General features: G+C 40.5%; 4 protein-coding genes across 5 annotated transcripts; all 4 read left to right on the top strand.

Moving 5' to 3' along the window:
- The first annotated feature begins 243 nt into the window (after positions 1 to 243).
- On the top strand, positions 244 to 1,977 carry sdhaf1 (succinate dehydrogenase complex assembly factor 1). Its single transcript, XM_044026710.1, has 2 exons — positions 244 to 375; positions 1,377 to 1,977. Exon 2 carries the CDS (start codon positions 1,594 to 1,596, stop codon positions 1,843 to 1,845), a length of 252 nt encoding a protein of 83 aa, XP_043882645.1. The 5' UTR covers positions 244 to 375; positions 1,377 to 1,593; the 3' UTR covers positions 1,846 to 1,977.
- Positions 1,978 to 4,702: 2,725 nt separating this feature from the next.
- On the top strand, positions 4,703 to 12,272 carry ercc6l (excision repair cross-complementation group 6-like). The gene is made up of 3 exons (XM_044026903.1): positions 4,703 to 4,887; positions 5,868 to 5,912; positions 7,966 to 12,272. Exons 1-3 carry the CDS (start codon positions 4,832 to 4,834, stop codon positions 11,732 to 11,734), a joined length of 3,870 nt encoding a protein of 1,289 aa, XP_043882838.1. The 5' UTR covers positions 4,703 to 4,831; the 3' UTR covers positions 11,735 to 12,272.
- A 965-nt stretch (positions 12,273 to 13,237) lies between these two features.
- On the top strand, positions 13,238 to 17,817 carry LOC122769524 (translation initiation factor IF-2-like). Its single transcript, XM_044026087.1, has 4 exons — positions 13,238 to 14,317; positions 14,414 to 14,481; positions 15,444 to 15,540; positions 17,420 to 17,817. The coding sequence occupies exons 2-4, from the start codon at positions 14,437 to 14,439 to the stop codon at positions 17,815 to 17,817; spliced, it is 540 nt and encodes a 179-aa protein (XP_043882022.1). The 5' UTR covers positions 13,238 to 14,317; positions 14,414 to 14,436.
- Positions 17,818 to 18,019: 202 nt separating this feature from the next.
- On the top strand, positions 18,020 to 20,986 carry LOC122769974 (induced stolen tip protein TUB8-like). Of its 2 annotated transcripts, XM_044026909.1 has the most exons (5): positions 18,020 to 18,037; positions 18,189 to 18,666; positions 20,136 to 20,199; positions 20,385 to 20,509; positions 20,791 to 20,986. In XM_044026909.1, exons 2-5 carry the CDS (start codon positions 18,372 to 18,374, stop codon positions 20,820 to 20,822), a joined length of 516 nt encoding a protein of 171 aa, XP_043882844.1. In that variant the 5' UTR covers positions 18,020 to 18,037; positions 18,189 to 18,371; the 3' UTR covers positions 20,823 to 20,986. The 2 variants fall into 2 exon arrangements, with proteins under 2 accessions (XP_043882844.1, XP_043882843.1); XM_044026908.1 differs by lacking the exon at positions 18,020 to 18,037 and having other exon boundaries at positions 18,126 to 18,666.
- Positions 20,987 to 22,026: the final 1,040 nt, after the last annotated feature.

Here is a 22,026-nt window from a genome sequence, read left to right as displayed (position 1 = left end):
CTAAACAAGGAGCGCGCAGTTACGCTTCCGGGTTGTGACCATCAAAATAAATGTACTTGCGTGTTTTTTTTTCCCGAACAGAATGTTTTTTAATAATAAATTATTGAGACTTAATTAAATGTATTTTAAACAAAAAGCTGACACTTTGTATGAAATGGTTTGTTGGTGCGTTACCAGCTTGGAATTAACTGTATGTTTTATTGTGAAATCTTGTAGCGGAAGTCACGTGTTTGTAGTTCTGTGACGTTGTACCGTTTTGTAATGTGTAAGGTCACATATATATGAACAGTCTGTTTCCATGAGCTAACCCAGGTTTTCTAACGTTATAGATAATAGGAGGGTTTGCTCGATTTCCTCATCGTCACAGTCAAACAGGTTCGTGACTCTAGTTCTTTCGCGTTTGGCTTGAAAATGTTTAACACATGTAGTGTTATGTAGTGATTGTATTCGCGTTTGTTCACGTTCACTTCTTGTAGCACTAATACTACTCTTATTTACTGCTGATACCACAGTATTTGTAGTGGTACTGCTGATACCACAGTAGCTCCGTAGTATTACAGACATTTTATTTGACTTACTAAAGCATCACAGTTCACTAAAATGTCCCATGACAAGTAAACATATTACAGCAATCATTATATTATTTTAAATACAATATAAGGTTTCTCTTTGTTTTCCTATATAAGGAGAAATATACGTCTATTATATGTAGTAATAACAATAAATAATAATAATAATAATAATAATAATAATAATAATAAAAACAATAAAAGTGTCTTTTATTGATTGTTCATATCCAAACAACAAACATCCCATTCAAACTATGGAAGCCCATTTCCGCCAGTGTGATGGAAAAAAAAGATCCTGTAATTCATTATAATGACTTAGTAACTCAAAATAATGACTTTCTTTCTCATTATTCTGAGATACTAAGTCATTATAATGAACTACAGGATCTTTTTTTTCCCATCACACTGGCGGAAATGGACTTCCATACAAAACATACCTCACAAATACAGGTCTAAACTACAGAAAAATCAGACATACGCGCTAAAAAATAAATAAAAGTAAATATAAGAAGCTGCCCTGTAAAGTAAAGTAAAGTAAATCTAAGATGCTCTAATTTGCCATCACCTCCTCTACCCATCGTTTAAGAGATGGTGGTGTTGCCTTTATCCATTTGAATAAGATCAGTCTCCTCACCAGAGCAAGTCCAATCACCCCCTGATACATTCTTGTGATTGTTGTGTATTGACACTAACGTCAGAATAAAAAAACATCACATTTGAAAAATCATTTCTTTGGGTCTGTGTGTTCTTTCTCATTGTTGCACTGATGTTGTCACCTCATTTTAAAGCGTTTGTTTTTCCCTTCAGTTACCCTGAAAACCTCCAGTCACCTCTCAGCCAATCAGAGCTCACCTTGCTCCCCTCCAGCTCGGCTGCAACAAGACAGAACAGTGACAAGTCTTTTGTCCTCCACATCGCCATCAGTGTGTGTCTCTGACACTAAAGAACTAAAGAAAGTTTTTCTCCTTCCGCTCAGACTGGACTGGTGGACATTAGAGGAGCTGTGTCTCTCGTTTGTCTCTCGATGTTGCGTCACAGTAAGCTGCAAAAGCAGGTCCTAGCTCTGTACCGCCAGTTCCTCCGGGCCGGGCGGGACAAGCCAGGCTTCATCCCCCGGATCCGAGACGAGTTCAGGGACAATGCCCGCATCAAGAGAACAGATGTGATGCACATCGAGTATCTGTACCGACGAGGACAGCGACAGCTGGAGCAGCTGAGGGACGTTAACACCAAACAGCTGGGATCCTTCTCCAAAGATCCAAGTGCTGACCTATGACCTCTGACCTTCAAATAGGTGCTTAGTGTAATGAATGTAAAATACTTGTTTGTCAAATATTCAGTTTTGAATGTATTGTTCAAAATGATCAATGAATAAATAAATGTCTTCATGTATTCACCTTAGATGTAACATGTGGTACTTGTACTTTATTGTATTTTTTTATTTGAGGGATTTATTTTTATTATTGTCTATTTATTTTGTTATTTTGAGGCTTTTTCCATGAAGTAAAAGCAGCATTTGTGGATAATTAATGAACAAAGTCATAATCAAGTAATTCCTCTACAACGTAACTTCAAAAAGTTCCATTAATTCATCAATGGTTTTAAGCTGTAGGTAATGTATGTTCGTGCTTTGACCGCTGGGGGCAGCAGCAGGCCCGAAAAAACACCGCAGAAGAAGAAGTGACGTAAACAGGAAGTGCAGCTGCTCGTCTTCCTCTGTCAACATTCTCTCCGATCTTCATATATTTATGTGTTTTTGTGTGAAAGTGAGGATTTAGCTGCTGTTTGTTGCCTGAGTTTAAGTTTCGAGGTTTTAGTGAAGATCTTTTTAATCTCTGCTTCCTGTTTGTATCTGTTTTTATCCGTTTACACGCGTGTTTTAGTCATGTCAAGTTCAGGGGGAGAAATGACGAACGCCCAGTTATTTCAACAGGTAAGAAAAAGAAATAAACACTGATGAAAGAGTTCAAACTTTAAAGTATTTAACAGTAAAGTGTATTGTGAAGGAAAACAAGTTTAATTACAGAGCTCTTTACAACCTCAGTTCAGGTTATAACCATATGAATGATTCTATTTTTAATAATAAACTATTACATTTAAAGTTTGTTTGTCGCACTTCAGGAGATATTAATTGTTATAACCATAAACGTGATGCTTTTGTACTTAGCTAAACGTGTGTATGGTTTGGCTTCACAAATCCAACGAGGGTGTTTTTTTATCAGTTGTATTCACAAGAAAACCAAACGCCTGCTTCAACTAAAGCCTCATTTTGTGGTATAATATCATTTATTCTCAATCTCTTTACTGGAACAAATCCAGAAAATCCAGCAAATATGTATGTGGTTTTAAAATAACAATATTGTCAAACAGAGAAAAGTTCTTTAGGTTTAAGTGTGAACACCTTTACCTCTTAACTTCTCTGCTCTGAAAGAGGTCTATTGCACAAGGTTTATTAGTATTTACATAGTATCCCATTATGCACATGTTGTTTGAGTTAAAGTCAGAGCAACTTTCAGTCGCATCATTACAATGTAAGTGTCAATGATTACAGAGTTTGACACTCATAGAAACAGTAAAACTGGTGGGTTCCTACACACGTGTATGCATGCACAGCATTGAAATGTCTTTGTCCTTCCTGCAGATGGCGCTGTTGCAGTGGCTGTCCTCTCAGACAGATGAGGACCGCAGGGTTCTGGCTGCAGTGACGGGTGTTCAGGTCGGCAGAGAGCTACTGAATCGGATCAGCGGCCAGCACCAAGTGGACGCATTCAAGGTTCTGCTCATCAGGGACTCACACCTGCACTGTAGTGAGTGTGTGTGTTTGTTCTTTTACGCTCTGGTGCTCATTCTGTGTCTGTGTTTCCTGCAGAGGGAGTGCATCCTTGGCATTTCAGAGTTTGTCCGTCAGAACCCACAAGCCTCTCAGGCTGTGATCAACGCTGAAGTGGAGAAGAGAGTCCTGACCTTTGCCGCAAAGGTGAAAGCCTTGGATGCAGCTCCATTACTCTGAATTCATCCCTGAATTCATCACTGAAAGAAGTGAAATGTGTATTTTATTTCTCTGTAGCTGAAAACTCTACTTGTTAAACACTTTTTTTTCATTTGATTGTGTCATTGTGTAATTATGTAATTGTTTATATCATGTAACCAGTGAACTGTTATAAATATGTTAATGCTGAGGCAGATCTTCACATGTGTGTATTTCACAGCAAAGTAGAGTCTTGTCAAAATCTTTGAAAAGTGCTTGGATTTGTTCATTTTTCTCATCGTGCTGTTAAGTCATGGCTTCTCAGCGGTGTCCATCTGAACCACCACACTTTTTCACAATAAAATGTCATCTGTCTGCTCACATTTTACATTTTGTTGTAAAGTCATTTCACTGGGGGTGTACTTGTATATCCACATGTGACAAATAAAAACTTGAATCTTGAATCCTCTTTATAATAACAAACACTTGATCAAGTAATGCTTTCATGTGTTGTTTTGATGTTTTATTCTTCATATTAACAGTTGATTTTTTGCTGTCACACACGGAATGCACCTGTTTTAAAGTCACCTTTCTCTCCCTCTGTGTGAGTTAGTGTATGTTACGTATTATTATTAAAGAGATTAAAAAAAATGAAAATTTAATTTAGAACTGAACTTGCTTTCATTTTCTTGAAAACATTTCACCTCTCGTTTGACTGGTGAGACCATTTTATATTCACCATGTGTTCACTTTTTTACCAAGTGATTTCAAAAATATAAGAATGATAAATAAATTAAGTTTAAAAAATGGGAGGGGTAGAATTGTTCAATTAAATGACTGGAAATAAAACATTTTACATTTTGTTTTAAAAGGAAAGATATTAATATAACTACACATGCCTAAAATAATAAATAAAAGCAGTAAAACCACGTCTGAGCTTTTAATCATCCATGCTTTTACTCCATTACGTATTTGCTCTTCCGGTGTGGAGGTACGTACACACGCTGTACAGGCGCTGCTAATTGGATGACGATGAGCGACTGAGGCGATCTTTTCATTTGGTATTTACAATTGGATAAATTATCGTGACGTCACTTCCGTGTCCTTTCTGGTTGGTTGTAGAGAATTGGCGGGGGGAAGCGGGTCGTGTTCAAACAAAACAACACACACACACACACACACAGACGCCACCTTCATACCGGACTCATGTGAAGACGGAACTAAACATCCAAACGCTAGTTTAAACACCGGCATTTCGTCGTCTCTCACCCGGTGAACCCTCACCAGCGTTAGGATGGAGGTTTCTCATCATGGCGACGATGCTGCGGATATTTGTGCGAAGCTGGAAAAGTGAGTAAAAAACAGTTAGCTTCAGTTAGCCTGAGTGCTAACGTCTCCATGGTTAACTCTGGTGAATAGTTAGCTTCAGTGCTAATGTCTCCCTGGTTAACTCCGTTAGCTCCACTCTGCTAACAGTTGACATGTTTTTGTTATTATGGGATATTTTTTGAACTGTAGCTGAAAACAAAATGCGGGATATTTTACATTTAATGGTGGTGAAAATTACGCTGATTCTGCTGTTGTTGGTTTCCTGGTTTGGCCTGTCATCATCTGACTCATCATCTGACTCATCATCTGAGTCATCTTCCTTGATTATGGTTCATTTAACAACATCATTTATGTCACATTTAATTTTCTACAGCACATTTACAAACAACCAGTGCTGACCAGTGCTTTAACAACAAGGTATAAGACAGAACAACTTTAAAAACTCAAATTTAAAAGAAGAATGTGGGAAACAAACACAATTAATCTATAGATAAAAAAGTACTAATAAAGCAGGCGGTGAATATCAGAAAATAAGATATCTTTTTAGGTTGTTGAGGAATATTTTTTTATTATTATTTTTGCTGGATAAATGACAACTAGATCACAACAAAATTGAGGTAAATTACAAATTGTATAATTTAAAGACAATTATTTTTCGATAAATACACACAATACATGGATTTACAAGACGTTTGAAAAATAGAATCTAATGTTAGACAAAGCTTTAGCATGTGCACAATATGTACTGAACAAGGTTTATTATCTTGGATGTTCACCAAAATAACGTTACTGTATTCTGCACAATTCTGAGGCACTACTCGCACATTTTACTGTTTATGCTACATTTCATACTTTAACAAGAACTCCATGTCTCTGACATTAAATATATTAATAAAACATTTAAGATTATAAACCAGCTGTTCTGTGATTACATGTTGGACGTACATCTGTGTATTGAAGGCTGAACATGTCGGCTGTTCTGACTCTGACTATCTCCATAGGTCTTTGTCCATGGATACAGATGACAAGTTGGAAGCGTATCACAGGTAATGTAACACAGACGCTGTTTGTTTTCATAGTGGTGACAGTAGGACCCTTGTTAGTAAACTCACCACAGTTCTGCTGAATCAAGGTGAGGCAAACACATCAGATCCACTGAGCCTGCTGGCAAATGTTTTTGTTTTGTAAAAAGAATACTTTTATATGATTTATATATTTTATACTGAAGCCAACTTGGAAATGGAAATATGTTGAATAGCCACTAAGGGGTGACTTGTGTGTTTCCAAAAAAGAACTCTGATTGAATAGATGTCTGGGAGAAAATGGTCAATGATCATCAGCTGGTAAATTATGTACAATAATGTGATGAGTGGACACCAATGTGATTAACAGCTGGGATTGTCCAATAGGAGCCTGTGGCCTGTAATACTGCTGAACAGCTTCAACACACCACTCTCACTCTCTCTCTCTCTCACTCACTCACTCACTCACACAAGACATCAGACTAGGGCTAGGTGATATGGCTACAAACATTATTATAAGTTTTTGAATTAGTCAATAAATGCCAGATTTACAGACTGAGTATTTTTGCGTTGAGAGAGTTGGAGGAAACCTGTTAATTGTAGTTTTAAAGTTCTCCTTGAGCAAAAACCTCAGATCAGTCTTTCGATATATGCCATTTCCCGTATCCTCAAACCAAAACACAAATCTTGCGAGACTATCAAAAGTCCTGCATGACCCTGAGCTTCCAGCTCTGTTGAAGCCAACACCCGAGCCTGGAGATTTTGTCAATTTGTGCAGAATCAGAATTATAGAACCACGTTTGTCACTCAGGAGCTGAATTTAGTTCATGTCCCCAACTGTTCTCCAATCCTCGGACCAACATAACATTACTGTTGTCTTGTGATGGGAAAAGAGAGCATGGATGCAGGTCAAGCGGCACTCACAGCATCCTCTGGTGGATAGTTTTGTAATTACACTAAAATATCTGATGCCGATTATAGAAGAGTATTTTTATGTCAGAGTTTGAATTATCAGCATTGATTGTACTGTAGAGTAGCAAAGTTATCATATTAAAATAAAAAGTGCATTAATATAATTACTTTAGTTTGAGTTTAGTAATTTTTTTTAAATAAATATTAATATTTTAATGATGCACCAGGTGAGACGGACCAAAATGTTATACAGTTTGTATTTAGTTCCAAGAAAATCTATTTCATATCCGATCAGAATTGGTGTGGAAATTGCTCTAAGCTCTAAGTTAATTGAAATTGAATTGAACATTTTATCAAATCGGGACCTCGTGAATCGGAATCAAAACGATCCAGGAAATCAGCAGTGATTTCCTAGATCCCAGCCCCTTAATTGTAAACGAGTGTTGAACAATTGTGAATTAATATCTAACTGTGATTATTTTTGACTGAAATTGCTATTGCGATATCTACGGAAGACGATTAGGGCCACAGAGGAAAAAAATATTTGCGTAATCCTCTTCCATGGATATCATAGGTCAGTTTTACCTAATTTTTCCAATTTTCATTTGAATAACATTTAAACTGATTGTGGTGACTGTGAAGTTTGTGCAGATCTGTGAGAAAAATGTGTTTTCTTCAGTCCACTGAGTATGAGGTGTATAAGTCAGGACAATATTTGCTCTAAAATGATAATTTGACACACATGTTGGGTTTAAGAAATATTGTGCCTCTGTTGCAGTAGGCTGTATTGTAGTTCTGATAATATGATGATTAATTGTTTTGAGGGTAGACATATTTGAGCAGGAGATATTCTCCAGCCTGTGTTTTCTATGTAGAAGAGGATCTCTGCTTTAAATGCGCGCAAAAAAATTATATTGACTCTTTGTTAAGTACACCTTATTTGCATCAATGCATTTGTTACATATTTGTCAGAACCACAACTCAAAGATGCTAATTTAGTACCATACTTATTTATTTTTAGATGTATAATCTCTGAAATATTAAATGTTTCAGCCTCTTAATAGTTCCATATAATTAAAGAAATGTGGTAATTTTAAAATGTTTTCATGATATTTTTTTTTGCCAAACCAGCCCTATAACTTCCCAATTACTTTTTTTCTTTCAGATTCATTCAGGATGGTAAAGATGTTGCCAGACAAGGGGACATGCACAAAGCACTGGAGTTCTTTAAACTCGCTCACAATCTTCACCAGAGTCAAAAACTTGAAAGGAGAATAAAGAAAATTGAAGAGCTTGTTGCTCAGAATGACTCTGAGGATGAAGATGAAGAGTTTGTCAATGTCAACAACAGCGGTTTGTTGCTTTTTAAAGAGTTGCACGACAAACTTTATGACTACCAGAGAGATGGAGTTGGCTTCTTATACAGTCTCTACAGAGATGGTCGTAAGGGTGGGATCTTGGCAGATGACATGGGTCTTGGTAAAACCATCCAGGTGATATCCTTCCTCTCTGGTATGTATGATAATGAGCTGGCCAATCACACATTGTTGGTGATGCCCACTTCACTCATCACTAACTGGACAAAGGAGTTCGCCAAATGGACTCCGGGCATGAGGGTCAAGGAGTTTCATGGTACCAGCAAAGGAGAGCGGACCAGGAATCTAGAGAAAGTCCAGAGGAGAGGTGGCGTCATCATCACCACATACACTATGCTTATGAACAACTGGCAGCAACTGTCTTCATACCATGGCAAAGAGTTCACATGGGACTACATGATCCTGGACGAGGCACACAAAATAAAAACAAGCACTACCAAAACAGCTAAAAGTGCCTCTGCCATACCTTCAAAGAACAGAGTTCTTCTCACAGGAACTCCAGTCCAAAACAATCTAAGAGAAATGTGGGCACTTTTTGACTTTGCTTGTCAAGGCACTCTTCTCGGTACAGCCAAAACCTTCAAAACAGAGTATGAAAACCCCATCACTCGTGCTAGAGAGAAGGACGCCACTCCAGGGGAGAAGGCTCTTGGCTCCCGGATGTCGGAGAACCTCATGGCCATCATTAAACCATATTTTCTTCGGAGAACAAAATCCGAGGTTCAAAAAAACAACATGAACAGAGCACGTCTTTGTAAAGAGGAACAATCGGAGAACATTGACACCCTAGTTCCAAATCCTTCAAAAGATGGCGGAGCAGTCATGCCCACACTGACAAGAAAAAATGACCTTATAGTCTGGACATACCTGAGCCCCATCCAGGAGGACATATACAGGCAGTTTATTTCATTGGACCACATCAAGGAACTGCTCTTAACCACCAGGTCACCTCTTGCTGAATTAACCATTTTAAAAAAGCTGTGCGACCACCCAAGACTGCTCTCTGCAGGAGCGATTGCCAAGTTGGGTTTGGAGGAGAGCACTGCTGAAAACCAGGTGAATGATGACATGGAGACCAATGCTCATAGCATCGCCAATGTTCCTGACGACACTTTAATAGCCGAGTCTGGGAAACTTGGGTTTCTGTTTCCTCTCCTTGAGCAGCTGAAACAAGAGGGCCACCGCACACTCGTCTTTGCTCATTACAGGAAGGTGTTGGACATTATCGAACGTATCCTGGGCAACAGAGGCTTCAAAGTTTTGAGACTGGATGGCACAATTACACAGATTGCAGAGAGAGAGCGGCGCATTTCTCTGTTCCAGAAAGATAGTCGCTACTCTGTCTTTCTACTGACCACCCAGGTTGGTGGTGTTGGCATCACTTTGACAGCAGCAAACAGAGTGGTGATTTATGATCCCAGCTGGAACCCAGCAACAGATGCCCAGGCTGTTGACAGGGCATATCGCATTGGTCAGACTGAAAATGTTGTCATCTACAGGCTGATCACTTGTGGAACAGTGGAGGAGAAAATCTACAGACGGCAGATTTTCAAAGACTCTCTCATCAGACAAAACACTGGTGACAAGAAGAACCCCTTTCGATACTTCAGCAAACAGGAACTAAAAGAGCTCTTTACCTTGGAGAATACTCAATCTTCATCCACTCAACTGCAGCTTCAGGCCATGCATTCCAGACACAGACGGACAGACACACAACTCGATGAGCACATTGCCCACCTACACACCATGGGGATGTTTGGCATCTCTGATCATGACCTCATGTTTTCTCTCGAAATCAAGCATGACGAGGCCCCTGAGGACCAGCAGGAGCACAAATACATAGAAGGGCGTGTTCAGAAAGCACAGGAGCTGATGAAGGCGGAGTCGGATTTGCAGATGCAGCTTACTGAGAGCATGGCTTCCAGCACAGAGCCTGCCTGGCTCAGACAACCAGTGAACAACAACAACAACAGAGAGCGTTCACATGAGAAAAAAACAAGAAACCCAAGCCCAAGTTCTTTGAATTCACAACATGACTGCAGTTCAAACAGGTCCCCTGTTGTGGTGGACTTAAACCACTCGGGTTCTGACAATGAGGAAGGCCAACAGAATCTGAGTAACCCAGTTATTGATCTTACTGCAGATGAAAGTGTGATAGAGGAGGAACCTGTGGAAAACATAAGCCAAGGCAAGCACAACCTGGATTCCCCAAAACACCAGCCTATCAAGCAGGATCAGAGTTACTTGGAAGGAAACAACACACTCAACAACAGTCAGGTGATGATTGAGGATTCTTTGTTATTGGTGGAGTCCGTTAATGATGCATCAGATGTAGCTGATGACTTGGCTCAAGAGCCAATGGACCAATCGGTAAATTCTGAGGCTGCTCGTCATTCTGCAGTCGAGAAGAGCCTAGCATATGTCACAGTAGCCGATGAAGATGAACAACAGCAATATTTAACTTCACATTCTGAAATGGACTTTGGGCACAGTTGTGGCACACCTCTGAAGAACAAAAGACTGTCCATGTTGCAGACATCCAACACAAGCTTTAAAGTGGATGCATCATCCAGAGTCAGTGCTGGACTGGAATCCTTTGAAGGTAACTTCAATTTACAGCTGGAGGACAGTGACATGTTTTCAGACAATGACATTCAGGATGGTCAAGAGACTGAGGTGGAGCAGAAGAAACTGCTGTCACAGCTGCAGTTTGAGGGGAGTTTTAATGTAAATAAATCCCTCTCTGAGAGGCAACACAAAGAATCTCTTGCAGAAAGCCTCAACAATGGCCAAGCAGATGAAATGGAAGAATCAATGAATGATTCTATTGTAGCTACCAAGAAGAAAAGAGCAGCAGTGATTTATGATAGTGAAGATGAACAACAGGATGTTGACAACAATGAGAGGCAATTTGAAAACTCCTTTCAGGTGCTTGGAGCCTCTACACCGAAATCGGTACCCTCTGGTTCTACCCCACTTTGGTCAAGAAAGAGTGTCGGAGGAAACACCTCTGTAGCTTCTCGACGGTCTCTCCTTCAGTCCATCGTTGAAGGCATGGACAACCACAATCTGGATATGGTAGAAGTTGATGAAAGCTTCAATGAAGATGATTGCAGCTCAGAAAGACATTCTGATGAGGCTGAAGAAGAAAATATTGTTAATTCATCTTCTGAGCTTCAGTTAGATGAGCCCACAGGCGAGACTCTGAACTCAGAGGGGGAAGAGGAGGAGGAGGAGGAGGAGGAGCAGCTGTCTGAGTCAGGAGAGGACATAAGCAGCAATCTTGAAGAATCGACCAGCGAACCCGAGTTGACTTCCACCGAAAGGATGGACCAGTGCACAGTCAGTATGGACGTCAAGATGTGTGGGGAAAATGGCATTGACTGTGATGTTGAGGGTTACGACTCCCTGGTCAGTCGAGGGAGGGAGTGTGTGAGCCAAGGGAAGCTGGATGATGCCTTGAGCTTCTTCCTGAGAGCAATTGACATCAAACCTGGAGATCCAGAGGTTCAGCTCATGACCATTCAGCTGTACCGACAGCTGAGTCATAGGAGTTAGACTCAAACTCAAATGACTGTTTGATAAGTTCATGTCTGTGACTCTGAGGCTGGATTCACCCTATGTATTCAGGTAAAAAAAAATGGCTTCCACCCCACTCTTAAGTTTAGAGCCCTGAAAATGGAGAAGCATTTGCTTCCTGATTAGCTCTAATTGGTTACAAGTCTTCATGGTTACAAATCAGCTTTGAACAGAAAGCAGTGTTAACCTGTAGCCTCAGTTTTATCTCATAGAAGAAATCCCCTGTCTAGATGCAAATAGTTTTTGTTTAAACATTTTCAAATGATAACATGGCATAAATGTTGCCTGATCTTCCACTAGTTAACACGTGTAAGTCTTTCCAAACATTTACAGCTGTGTATGACTGTTAAAGCTCCATGGTGCTTTAAGCAGCCGGTAACTCTGTTCACCATATTTATATCATTTGTTTGCCAATAGGAATGCAGTTGTGTGTGTAGGTGATTAGGTTATTAAGTGGTATCAACAGTTGAACATGAATGTGTGTTAAATGTTTATTAAAAAATATCTTTCATTGTCAGTTGATTTGCTGATTATTTTCTTGGTCAAAATGTCTGGACGTGTCCGCAGTAGAACTACCACATTTCCAGTTATTTTAATGATTATTTAATCAGTTAGAATGTTTGTGTTTTCTGACATTTTATGTGCCAAACAACTAAGAAAATAATCAACATGATTAACCAGTAATGAAAATACTTGTGAAGTCGATGTTAATGAGTGAGGATCTCGGGCATCTCTTGTTGGTCTTAGCTCCAGCGCAGGTACTCGGAATACTGTCATTCTAAACAAAATATATGGGAATCTCATTTAAGTATCAAGAATTGGTGAACATTTTTGATATTTTCATTAGGCTTGTGTGAAATAAAGTAGAGATGCAGATTATTTTTCTTAGTAGGAAAGTTGACTGGTTGAAAACATGAGAATGTGTACAGATCACTCGTCTTAAACAAAACTGTATTTTTAGGGTTACTTTTTGCAGCAGATCTCTCGCCTTGAATTAAATAGAAAATTACTCTAAGTAATGAGTTTTTACAGGCTCACAGTAAAGTGCATGCGGTTAAAGTTAAAGTTAGTTTTTATTAATCCCCTTAGGGAAAGTATTCCTCTGCATTTTGACCCATCCTAGAATTAGGAGCAGTGGGCTGCCACACTGAGTGGCGCCCGGGGAGCATTGGGGGTTGGGTACCTTGCTCAGGGGTACCCCAGCCCTTTTTGGCTGGGTGGGGATTTGAACCGGCGACCCTCCGGTTACAAGTCAAGTTCTCTTTCCCCTTGGCCACAGGCTGCCCAAGGGGCAGCCTTACATGTGGTATGTTAATGACACTTACTTTTATTTGTATTAATCACATTTTGTTTTCCATTCAGTTTTCAGAGGGTTAATTGTATTTTTCTCTTTTACAGTAATAAAGTTTATCTGTGATATATTTTTCTTTAAAAAGACAATTGTTTCCTGTGCTTTTACTTATTTTGACTGGAACAATCCATAGTAAAGTCTTTGTTTCAAAATTGGCTTTTGTTGATCAAGGTACTTTAAATGGTGGAACCCAAGTGAAGAACATGCATGATTTTGTTTTACTGTGATTGAGTTCTACCAAATACATCACACGTCTCTGTGTTGATGCATCTCCATTTCCTCCAGAATTACACAACCTATTTAAAATATAATAACTGGATGACCCATCAAAACAGCTAGAAAAGGTGGCACACAAAACTAGAATTCACTAACTAAAAAAAATAGTAGTATTAGTTTATAAACAAATGTACAAACCGCTTAGATGTTTCATCTGGAATAATCAGCGTGTTAAATATGAAAACAAATCCCTGTTCTTTTAATCGTGGTTTGACAACACCATTTTAGTAACCCAGCTATTCAATGATAATGGAAATCTGTTGTGTAACCGTGTTACTGTTGTGATGCATTTGTGTACTGTCACATCTGCTCAGAACTAACCCACTTCATCACATGAAAGATTGACTGTTTGGTTTCCATAACAACAAAAATCACATTTTTTTGCTGATCTGATTTTAGTCACTCAGACTCATTCTTAGCCTTTGAATAGGAAACTCAACGTAACATTAAAATCACACTCTAAAAACCTGCTAAAACTCTTTTTAATGTCTTCATTTGAAAACTGGCTCTTCGTCGCACGAGTGTTACGTCACCTGCGACACGCCCCCTCGACAGGGTACAGAATGTACACATGTGTTCACTCGTCAGTAACAAATTGTCCTTACACATCAGTACTAACATTTCATCAACGTTTTCAACAAAAAAGCAAACTTAACAACTAAAGCTAAGTAATTAGCACGCAGTGAGCCGCGGTGTATGACGGTTAATACGTTTAAATGTGGTCACACTGAGTTAATTCGCTGTATGTGTGTATAAGAAAAGGGGGCGTGACCCATGTTCCCGCTGCTGTGTGTGTGTGTGTGTGTGCATGTGTTACATAAACGCTCTGCTTGGTCCGGTTCTGGTTCAGATGCTGCACGAGTCTTGACTTTAAAACACTCCAACGCTGCTGCTGCTGCTGTTGCTGTTTAACGTTTTTATTGCACGCAGACGAGGTAAGAAAGAAAGAATCTCCTCTGTTGTCGTTCACTTTGCTAAGTGCGTGGTAGTGACGTTATTCGTTTTTTTCCCGTGTTTTTGTTTAAATACAGTCTCAGGAAGGCTGGACAGAAAGATGGCGGCTTCCCTGCTGAGAATGGGACGCCTGGGCTGTGTCACGGTAATTTATCTTTAAATTAAAATATTCTTTATTAAATTAAAATCGGTTCTGTCTCTTCCATGTGCTGCCTCGTCTGTGAGCTTAGCATCAGGATGCTTTTCTAAATGAAACGGCTGAAAACTGACCCATACACAGACATATATATATATATATATCATAATATATATATATATATCATAATATATATATATATATCATAATATATAATAGTCATAATATTAGACTGGAATCACATGTTTGGCTGCTATGAAGCAGGGAAACAAAATGTCCTGACTAGATAGTAAAATTAAAAAAGAAATCAGACTCAGAACAAGTGCATGTGAATTTGTATTTATTCATGTGAACATATGATGACTGTGCTCACTCCCTCTCTGTAGTTATGTAACATCTCAGGGGCCAACACTGGACACAATGTTCTTGAAATGCTCACAGTATGGATGTGTCGGCCTCAGAGTATTTACAGAACAATGTAAAGTGTCCTGTTTCCAAAAGCTCCCAGTCTATCCTGAGCTTTAACTGAAAGTGTTGGTGCAATGATTTTGTGAAGATAAATGGGAGTGAGTCAATTAAAGTGAGTGAGTTGACTTGCAGTTAAATGACCTCTGTGCTTTAGGTGAAACCCAGCTGTTGTGTTAAGTAGAGGTCACTTAAATGTCCTGCGATAATAAGTAATCAGGATTCTGTAGGAAATCTTGAAAGGGTCAATTAACCAAAGGAGCAACCACGTCAACAACAAAATAACAAATACCAAAGTGTTTTAAACGGATTTAAAATTTAAAAATCAACTTGTTTACTCACAAACTTACACAGCTGTGTCATTGCGTTCAAATCACTTTTTATTAGTCATGCTATTATTCCAGTTGAATAACTAACAGATTGTCAGTTATGGTTATACTCACAAATGAAGTGTGTGTGTGTGTGTGTGTGTGTGTGTGTGTGTGTGTACGTGCTGGTGCTTGCAGGCTGAGAGATGGACTTCTCTAAGAAGAGCACCTGCTGCTGTGGCCTTCAGTACAAAGTCTGGTGGTAACAAGAAGTCATCGAAAGTCAGCAGCTCAGGTGAGTTTGACTTAAAGCATGAGGCTGATTCTATTTGTGTCATTGGAAAAAGAAAAAACACGGCAGGTACCAGTGTAGGTAAACATTGAAGTTATTGTCTTGTACACAGGCTTGGACTCAAGCTGAGTGACATTGGCCACAGATATACTGTAGTACGTCTTATTTAGGCTAAATCTGCATCTTGTATCCACTTAATTCTTTGACTTAAGACACCTAGCTGTCTTCAAATGAATGATATGTAACAGGACTCCAGACTTTTTGTCTTCATTTGAAGAATATCACACAGACTACACCTCTGCTGTGGGACTATTTATCTTCATCTTGAATTATCATCTCGTACATCTTGTTTGTCACTCACTGTTGACACACACACACACAAAGGTTTTTTTTTCTTAGTTCAATATGTCCTAAAGAAAACTTTAACTCCCAGGTATGAAGTGACATAAGCCAAGACATTCAGAGTATTAAGTTTAAAACCGGGAACTGCAGCAGATCCCACTCTCCTCCCTCAGACGATAAATCTTTCCTGCATTTTTTCCAAAATATTCACACATTTGGTCAAATGTGCAACCAAATTATTGCCCTCTTGAGCTCTGTATATGATGTCATCATTCAGGAACATTAGGTGATCAAAAATGTGGGTCAGCTAAACAATAGCCAAATCAAAAGACCGCTGCTCTTCGGTGGCTACCATGTTGGATACAAAAGCTGCTAGACCTGCTTCTCTATCACTAACACTTTAAGCCCGCCTCTAGCATGCCAGGGTTTGGTGATTGGTTCGTCCTTGCCAGACGTGTCTGCAGAGCGTAATGAAATTACTGGCAGACTCGGCTGTGTTCACCCAGGCTAGATTCAAATTGTTTTTTTGGGGCAAATTCCAAAAATGACAATAGCAGGAGTCATCAGGCTCTGAGACGGACTGGTTCAGAGAGCATGAGCTGTCATTTTGTGTGCCAATTTTTGTCCTTTTTCACACACGTTTAGGGGTCAAATTAGAGATTGTTTTACAAGGATTTAGGAGTATCTAAAACAGTCAATCCTCCTGTTTCAGCAGCAGCAGCTGACACAGGTTGAAGTTGAGGGTATTGGTGGGTGGCATGGTATGCCAGGTTATTTCTGTACTTTCTGTCCCCTCAACACTAGAAACGAAGCGGTCAGCAGACACTTTAATGTGAAAATGCATTTCTTAATCATTCTAAAAAAATATAGAGCGCAGCTTGGTTTTCCACTTTCGATGTGTTTGTCTCCAGAGCACACCTGTCGCTGTCGAGATCGTTCTCTGATCTGGATTTGTAAGCATATCTGATCAGAGTCTGATCTTCCTGACCAACTGTTCACATTACATACTGCAAGTAATCAGATGGTTTTCTGTAGTTGCCGGCCATGCCAAAAGTTCCAGCTTGGAGCACAGAGATGGTGAATCCACTTTACCCCTGAGGTTTAGGTGCGCTGGACATGAAAGAACCTCATCTGAGAAACTCGATCACTGTGGTTCAGCTTTTCACAAATCAACCCAAGCCCTCCTTCTTCTCAGTAGCATTCTCCTCCCGTCTTGTCCATGTTGCCACCTTCTCAATAACCTGCATCATCTCTCCCCCTCAGCTGTTGTTCTCCCCTCTTCCTGGAATAAATGACACCTTTCCCTTCCTTTAGTGATGTTGCTGAGGCAGATCTTCTTTTCTTGATGCAAACTTTAATGATAAATCATTCCTCTTTTTTTCATTGTACTATTCATTTGAGTGAAAACATGAAGCATTTTTGTCTGAATTCACAGCCATATGTTCAAAATGTTGTTTTGTAAAGTGGGTTTGTACAATTTGTTATTTTCACCATGTATTTGAAATAATGCATCTTGTTTGCTTGCCCTCCTTCATCCCAGATAAAAAACAGGTTAAAACATACTTCGATGTAGAAAAACTTGTCCAGCACAAGCCGTTTGAAGCTCCCAAGACAGACGGCTCTCAAGCAGCAGCAGCGGCAGCTGCCGCAACTAATGCAGTCACAGGAGCATCAACTGTCAAGACGGAGATCCTGACAGAATCTGTACCAGCAGCAGCAGCTGAGCCTACTGCTGAAGTTGCCGCTGAATCTCCACCCATTATGCAAACAGTCACTGAAGCTGTCGTTGAAGCTGCACCCGTGGTCGAGGCTGTGGCTGAAGCTGCACCCGTGGTAGAGGCTGTGGCTGAAGCTGCACCCGTGGTCGAGGCTGTGGCTGAAGCTGCACCGTGGTCGAGGCTGTGGCTGAAGCTGCACCCGTGGTCAGGCTGTGGCTGAAGCTGCACCCGGTGGCTGTGGCTGAAGCTGCACCCGTGGTCGAGGCTGTGGCTGAAGCTGCAGCTGCACCCGTGGTAGAGGCTGTGGCTGAAGCTGCAAGCTGCACCCGTAGAGGCTGTGGCTGAGTCCGTGGTAGAGGCTGAGGCTGGCTGAAGCTGCCCGTGGTAGAGGCTGTGGCTGAAGCTGTACCTGTGGTGCTGTGGCTGAAGCTGTACCCGTGGTAGAGGCTGTGGCTGAAGCTGTACCAGGCTGTGGCTGGCTGGGTGCTGTGGCTGAAGCTGTACCCGTGGTAGAGGCTGTGGCTGTGGCTGAAGCTGTACCCGGTAGAAGCTGTGGCTGTGGCTGAGGCTGTGGCTGAAGCTGTACCCATGGTAGAAGCTGTGGCTGAAGCTGCACCCGTGGTAGAGGCTGTGTCCGAAGCTGCACCCGTGGTAGAAGCTGTGGCTGAAGCTGAAGCTGCACCCGTGGTAGAGGCTGTGTCCGAAGCTGCACCCGTGGTAGAGGCTGTGGCTGAGGCTGTACCCGTGATTGAGGCTATCGCTGAAGCTGTACCCATGGTAGAGGCTGTCGCTGTAGCTGTACCCGTGATTGAGGCTATCGCTGAAGCTGCATCAGGGAGTGAATCCATTGGAGAAACTGCTGCTGCATCCATAGCTGAAAGTATTGCAGCTCCACCTGCTGAGGAATCTGAAGTTTCTCCCCCAGAGCCTACAGCCGAGCTTGTGGCTGACGTTTCTGCTCCTGTTGACGGTGCTGATGAGCTAGTGGACCCTGCTCCAGTTGTAGCTGAAACTGCAGGAGAAGAACTGCAAATGGAGGCCCCGGCTGAACCAGTTGAACCACTTGAGGGTACACACTACGACCTCCCTGTCTTCCATGATCCTTCACCTTTTCCTCTGTGGATCCTGCGTTCTACCAGCAGTTGTCACCTTATACAAATACACAGTAGCTGTTTGTGATGAGATTGCAGATATATTGTAAAGATAAGAACATCACAAACACAGTTTTGTTGTAGCTTTGCAGAACTGTACTCTTTATTTTACTCCGTGTTAGCAGATGCATTTTAGCCCATAACCACAACACCTTCCATTCTTCATGCCAGATAATATCAAACACATATGACTCTGAAGTCTTTCCTGTAGCTACTTCAGCTCACTGTGTTGTGTGTTTGTGCTGCTTCAGCTGTTGTCTTGCATGTCTTTGTCGTTGTGTCACCTCACCTGCACTGAATGTTTGGCTTTGACACTTTTTTCACTCCTTGCTTCTTAACTGCACTGCCTAATATCTGAATATAAGACTGAATCTATTTATCTCACTGTTATTTCATTGGGCTCAAGGTGAGGGTGGTGAGGGTTAGGGTTAGGTACAAGAGAGCCTGGAGAGGTGGAGGTATGCATTGAAGAGAAGAGGAATTAGGGTTAGTAGGAGGTGGTGAGTGAAGATACAGGGAGGATAAGTAGTGAAAGTGAATGAGTTTTAAATAACTGGGGTCAACCATCCAAAGACCAGAGCATGAGAGGTGACGGAGGTGAAGGAGAGGGTGAAGACCACGATTGGTTGCTTACAGTGTCTAAAAGAGAGGAGGTGGAGTGAAGGTGTCCGAGCTGAAAATGCTGACCAGGATGGAGCGGATTAAAAAGGAGCATATTCCAGGGACAGCTCAGGCTGAACGGTTTGGAGATAAACTAAGAGAGTCAGGGTTGAGATGGTTTGGTCATTTCAACGGGAGGGACAGCGATTATATCGGACAAAGGATGTTGAAGGTGTATCTGACCACAGAGAAGGTTCATTGAGGACAGGTGGTGTAACAGAAGAGGACATGAGGGACAGGGCAAGACAGAGGTAGATGATCTGCTGTAAACAGAATAATTAACACTACTACAAATATCCCGTTTTTGTGTTGTGACGCATTGCTGTTCTGCTTGCTTTTGCATTTGTTTTCGTCGTCAACCTGTCATATTTTTTATGTTGCTCCTCCCTTTTTTAACTTTACGGTAAATAGTAAATGTGAACTTTCCCTGTTGCAGCACTCGGTGAGGTTGTAGCCTGGTTGCTGTGTGGACTGATGAACATTTGAAGTGACATTGTATCTCTTACAGCAGTGTTATGAATGTGTAGCGTAGCATGATCTATATTAACCGGTGTGCTGACCTCACCTTTCACCTGTTCTTTCCCCGTTCTTTCACCTCTGCATGAGGGTTACTGTTAACGTGGGAATGCTCAAGTCAAAGAAGGATCATAATCTTTCTTTTAAAAACGTGTTTTCTTTGAAGAGAACCTGAACCTCATTGGGGTTTTTTTAACCCTGTGACTTTCAGGTCATCTGGACCCCATTCAGAAGCTCTTCCTGGACTCCATACGCGAATATTCCACAAAAAGCCAGTAAGTGTCACTCTCTCCACTTCACATTTCTCTTCTCTTTTTCAAGAGCTCTGAAAACCGCGTGGTAGCGGTTTAAGGATCACTGTGTACTGGGAATAAAGACAATTCTGCAGCATCATGATTGAGGACGTTTGAACAGTTTGATTATTCCGTGGATCTGTGTGACGTTTCTCCTTCTTCTGCAGGGCCAGTGGAGGAGTCGTTGATGCCGGCTCAGATTTTGAGAAGACTTTAGCAGAGGAGATAACCAAGCTTCAGAGACTCTATGGTGGTGGAGACCTCTCTTCTTTTCCGGAGTTTAAATTCACAGGTGGGTTGAGTGATTGTGTTCCGTGTACGTTGTTTCTAGCTGTGAAAGACACCTAAGCAAAGAGGTTTTCCTGCTGTTGAGTTTGCTTCCATGACTTCACCTTGTTTTATTCTCAGTTTCCTTAAAGATGTAACCCAGCTAAAAAAGGTTAGAGTATGAAGTCAGCTACAGATCACCAGGACAGTTGATGCTGCAGGCATAAGCAGGTTATGCCATAGTGTGACCTCACTGACATCAGGGACTTGTTATTACATAATCAACGGTGTGCTTTTGTTTTTCAGAGCCCAAGTTGGACGAAGTGTCGCAGACGTAAACATCAGCACTTTTCATTCAGTCTTTTCTACTTGTTCCTGTTACTTGTTCATTCAACAGTCTGCTTATTGTCACCTTTAGCCTGTTTTTGTGTTAACAACAGAGCTTGTTCAATTGTTACGTCTTCTATGTAAAAGGAAAATAAAGCCTCAGGTTTTGTCCATGTATGAGATCATTTTTATTTTGTAATGAAATTTTACAGTTAGTTTCTGACTGGATATAATTAAATATGCTCCCCTTAAACTGACAGTGATAATAGATAGTGATAGTGCTATAATATGACTGTAACCTATAATTGAAGTGCTGAAAGGCGACTTCATCATTTTTATTATTGAATGAGTTCATCAGTGGAAGAGAAAACAAACAACTTTCTAATGCTACAAATTAACCTTTCTTTATAATTCAATATGCACTAAACATAGACCTTACTTTAGCAAAGTTATCATTAATGAATCACCATGAATATGAAAATAATACCATGAAGGTACAGAAAAGAACGAGAAGACGGTGTCTGCAATACCGTAGACCGCAAATTCAGGCAGCCATTTTATTATTTTTGGCGTTAAAACTGAATGCTTGATTTACACACGTTTGCTAGTGTGTTTAAAATATTTAGGAGGATCATGTTTGACTGTAGAGGTTTAATGACTCGCATCAATCAATCCTTTCTAACGTCTCCTATACAACTCACTAGAGTCCACAGACTGTTTTACCGTAGAGCAGCAGCAGCATCACTCCCAGTGTTCAGGGAATGTTTATTTCTTTCACTTCTATTTTATTGTTAGAACACAGGTCTATTACAGTAAACGTTTGTTTCTAATTATTATTATATAAAAGAAATGCATGTGTTTTTCCTCTCTACAACTGTTTGAATATCTAGTTGATATCTAGTAATTGCACATTCATTTCGTTTTATAGATTCCATCTACATTTGGCCTGACATGCAACTCTTCTATTTATTATTAGTATTTATCTGGAATAAACCTTTAGAACTAAGTGGAATAACCCTTTACTTGTTTATGCACTTCTAGAACATTTTTGATTTGATATCATTACATAATCATTGTTGATTTTTTAATCGTTAAACATTGTACTCAACGTAAGAAACTGCAGTCTGTTCTCATCCATGTCGTTAGGTGGCGCTGTCGTCGCCTAAACCGGCAGTCTCGGGGGACATCCGTGTCGTTAGATGGTGCTGTTGAAAA

Source organism: Solea senegalensis, linkage group LG5 (assembly GCF_019176455.1).
Source record: "Solea senegalensis isolate Sse05_10M linkage group LG5, IFAPA_SoseM_1, whole genome shotgun sequence".
NCBI lineage: Eukaryota > Metazoa > Chordata > Actinopteri > Pleuronectiformes > Soleidae > Solea > Solea senegalensis.
This window is presented reverse-complemented; position numbering and strand designations above follow the sequence as displayed.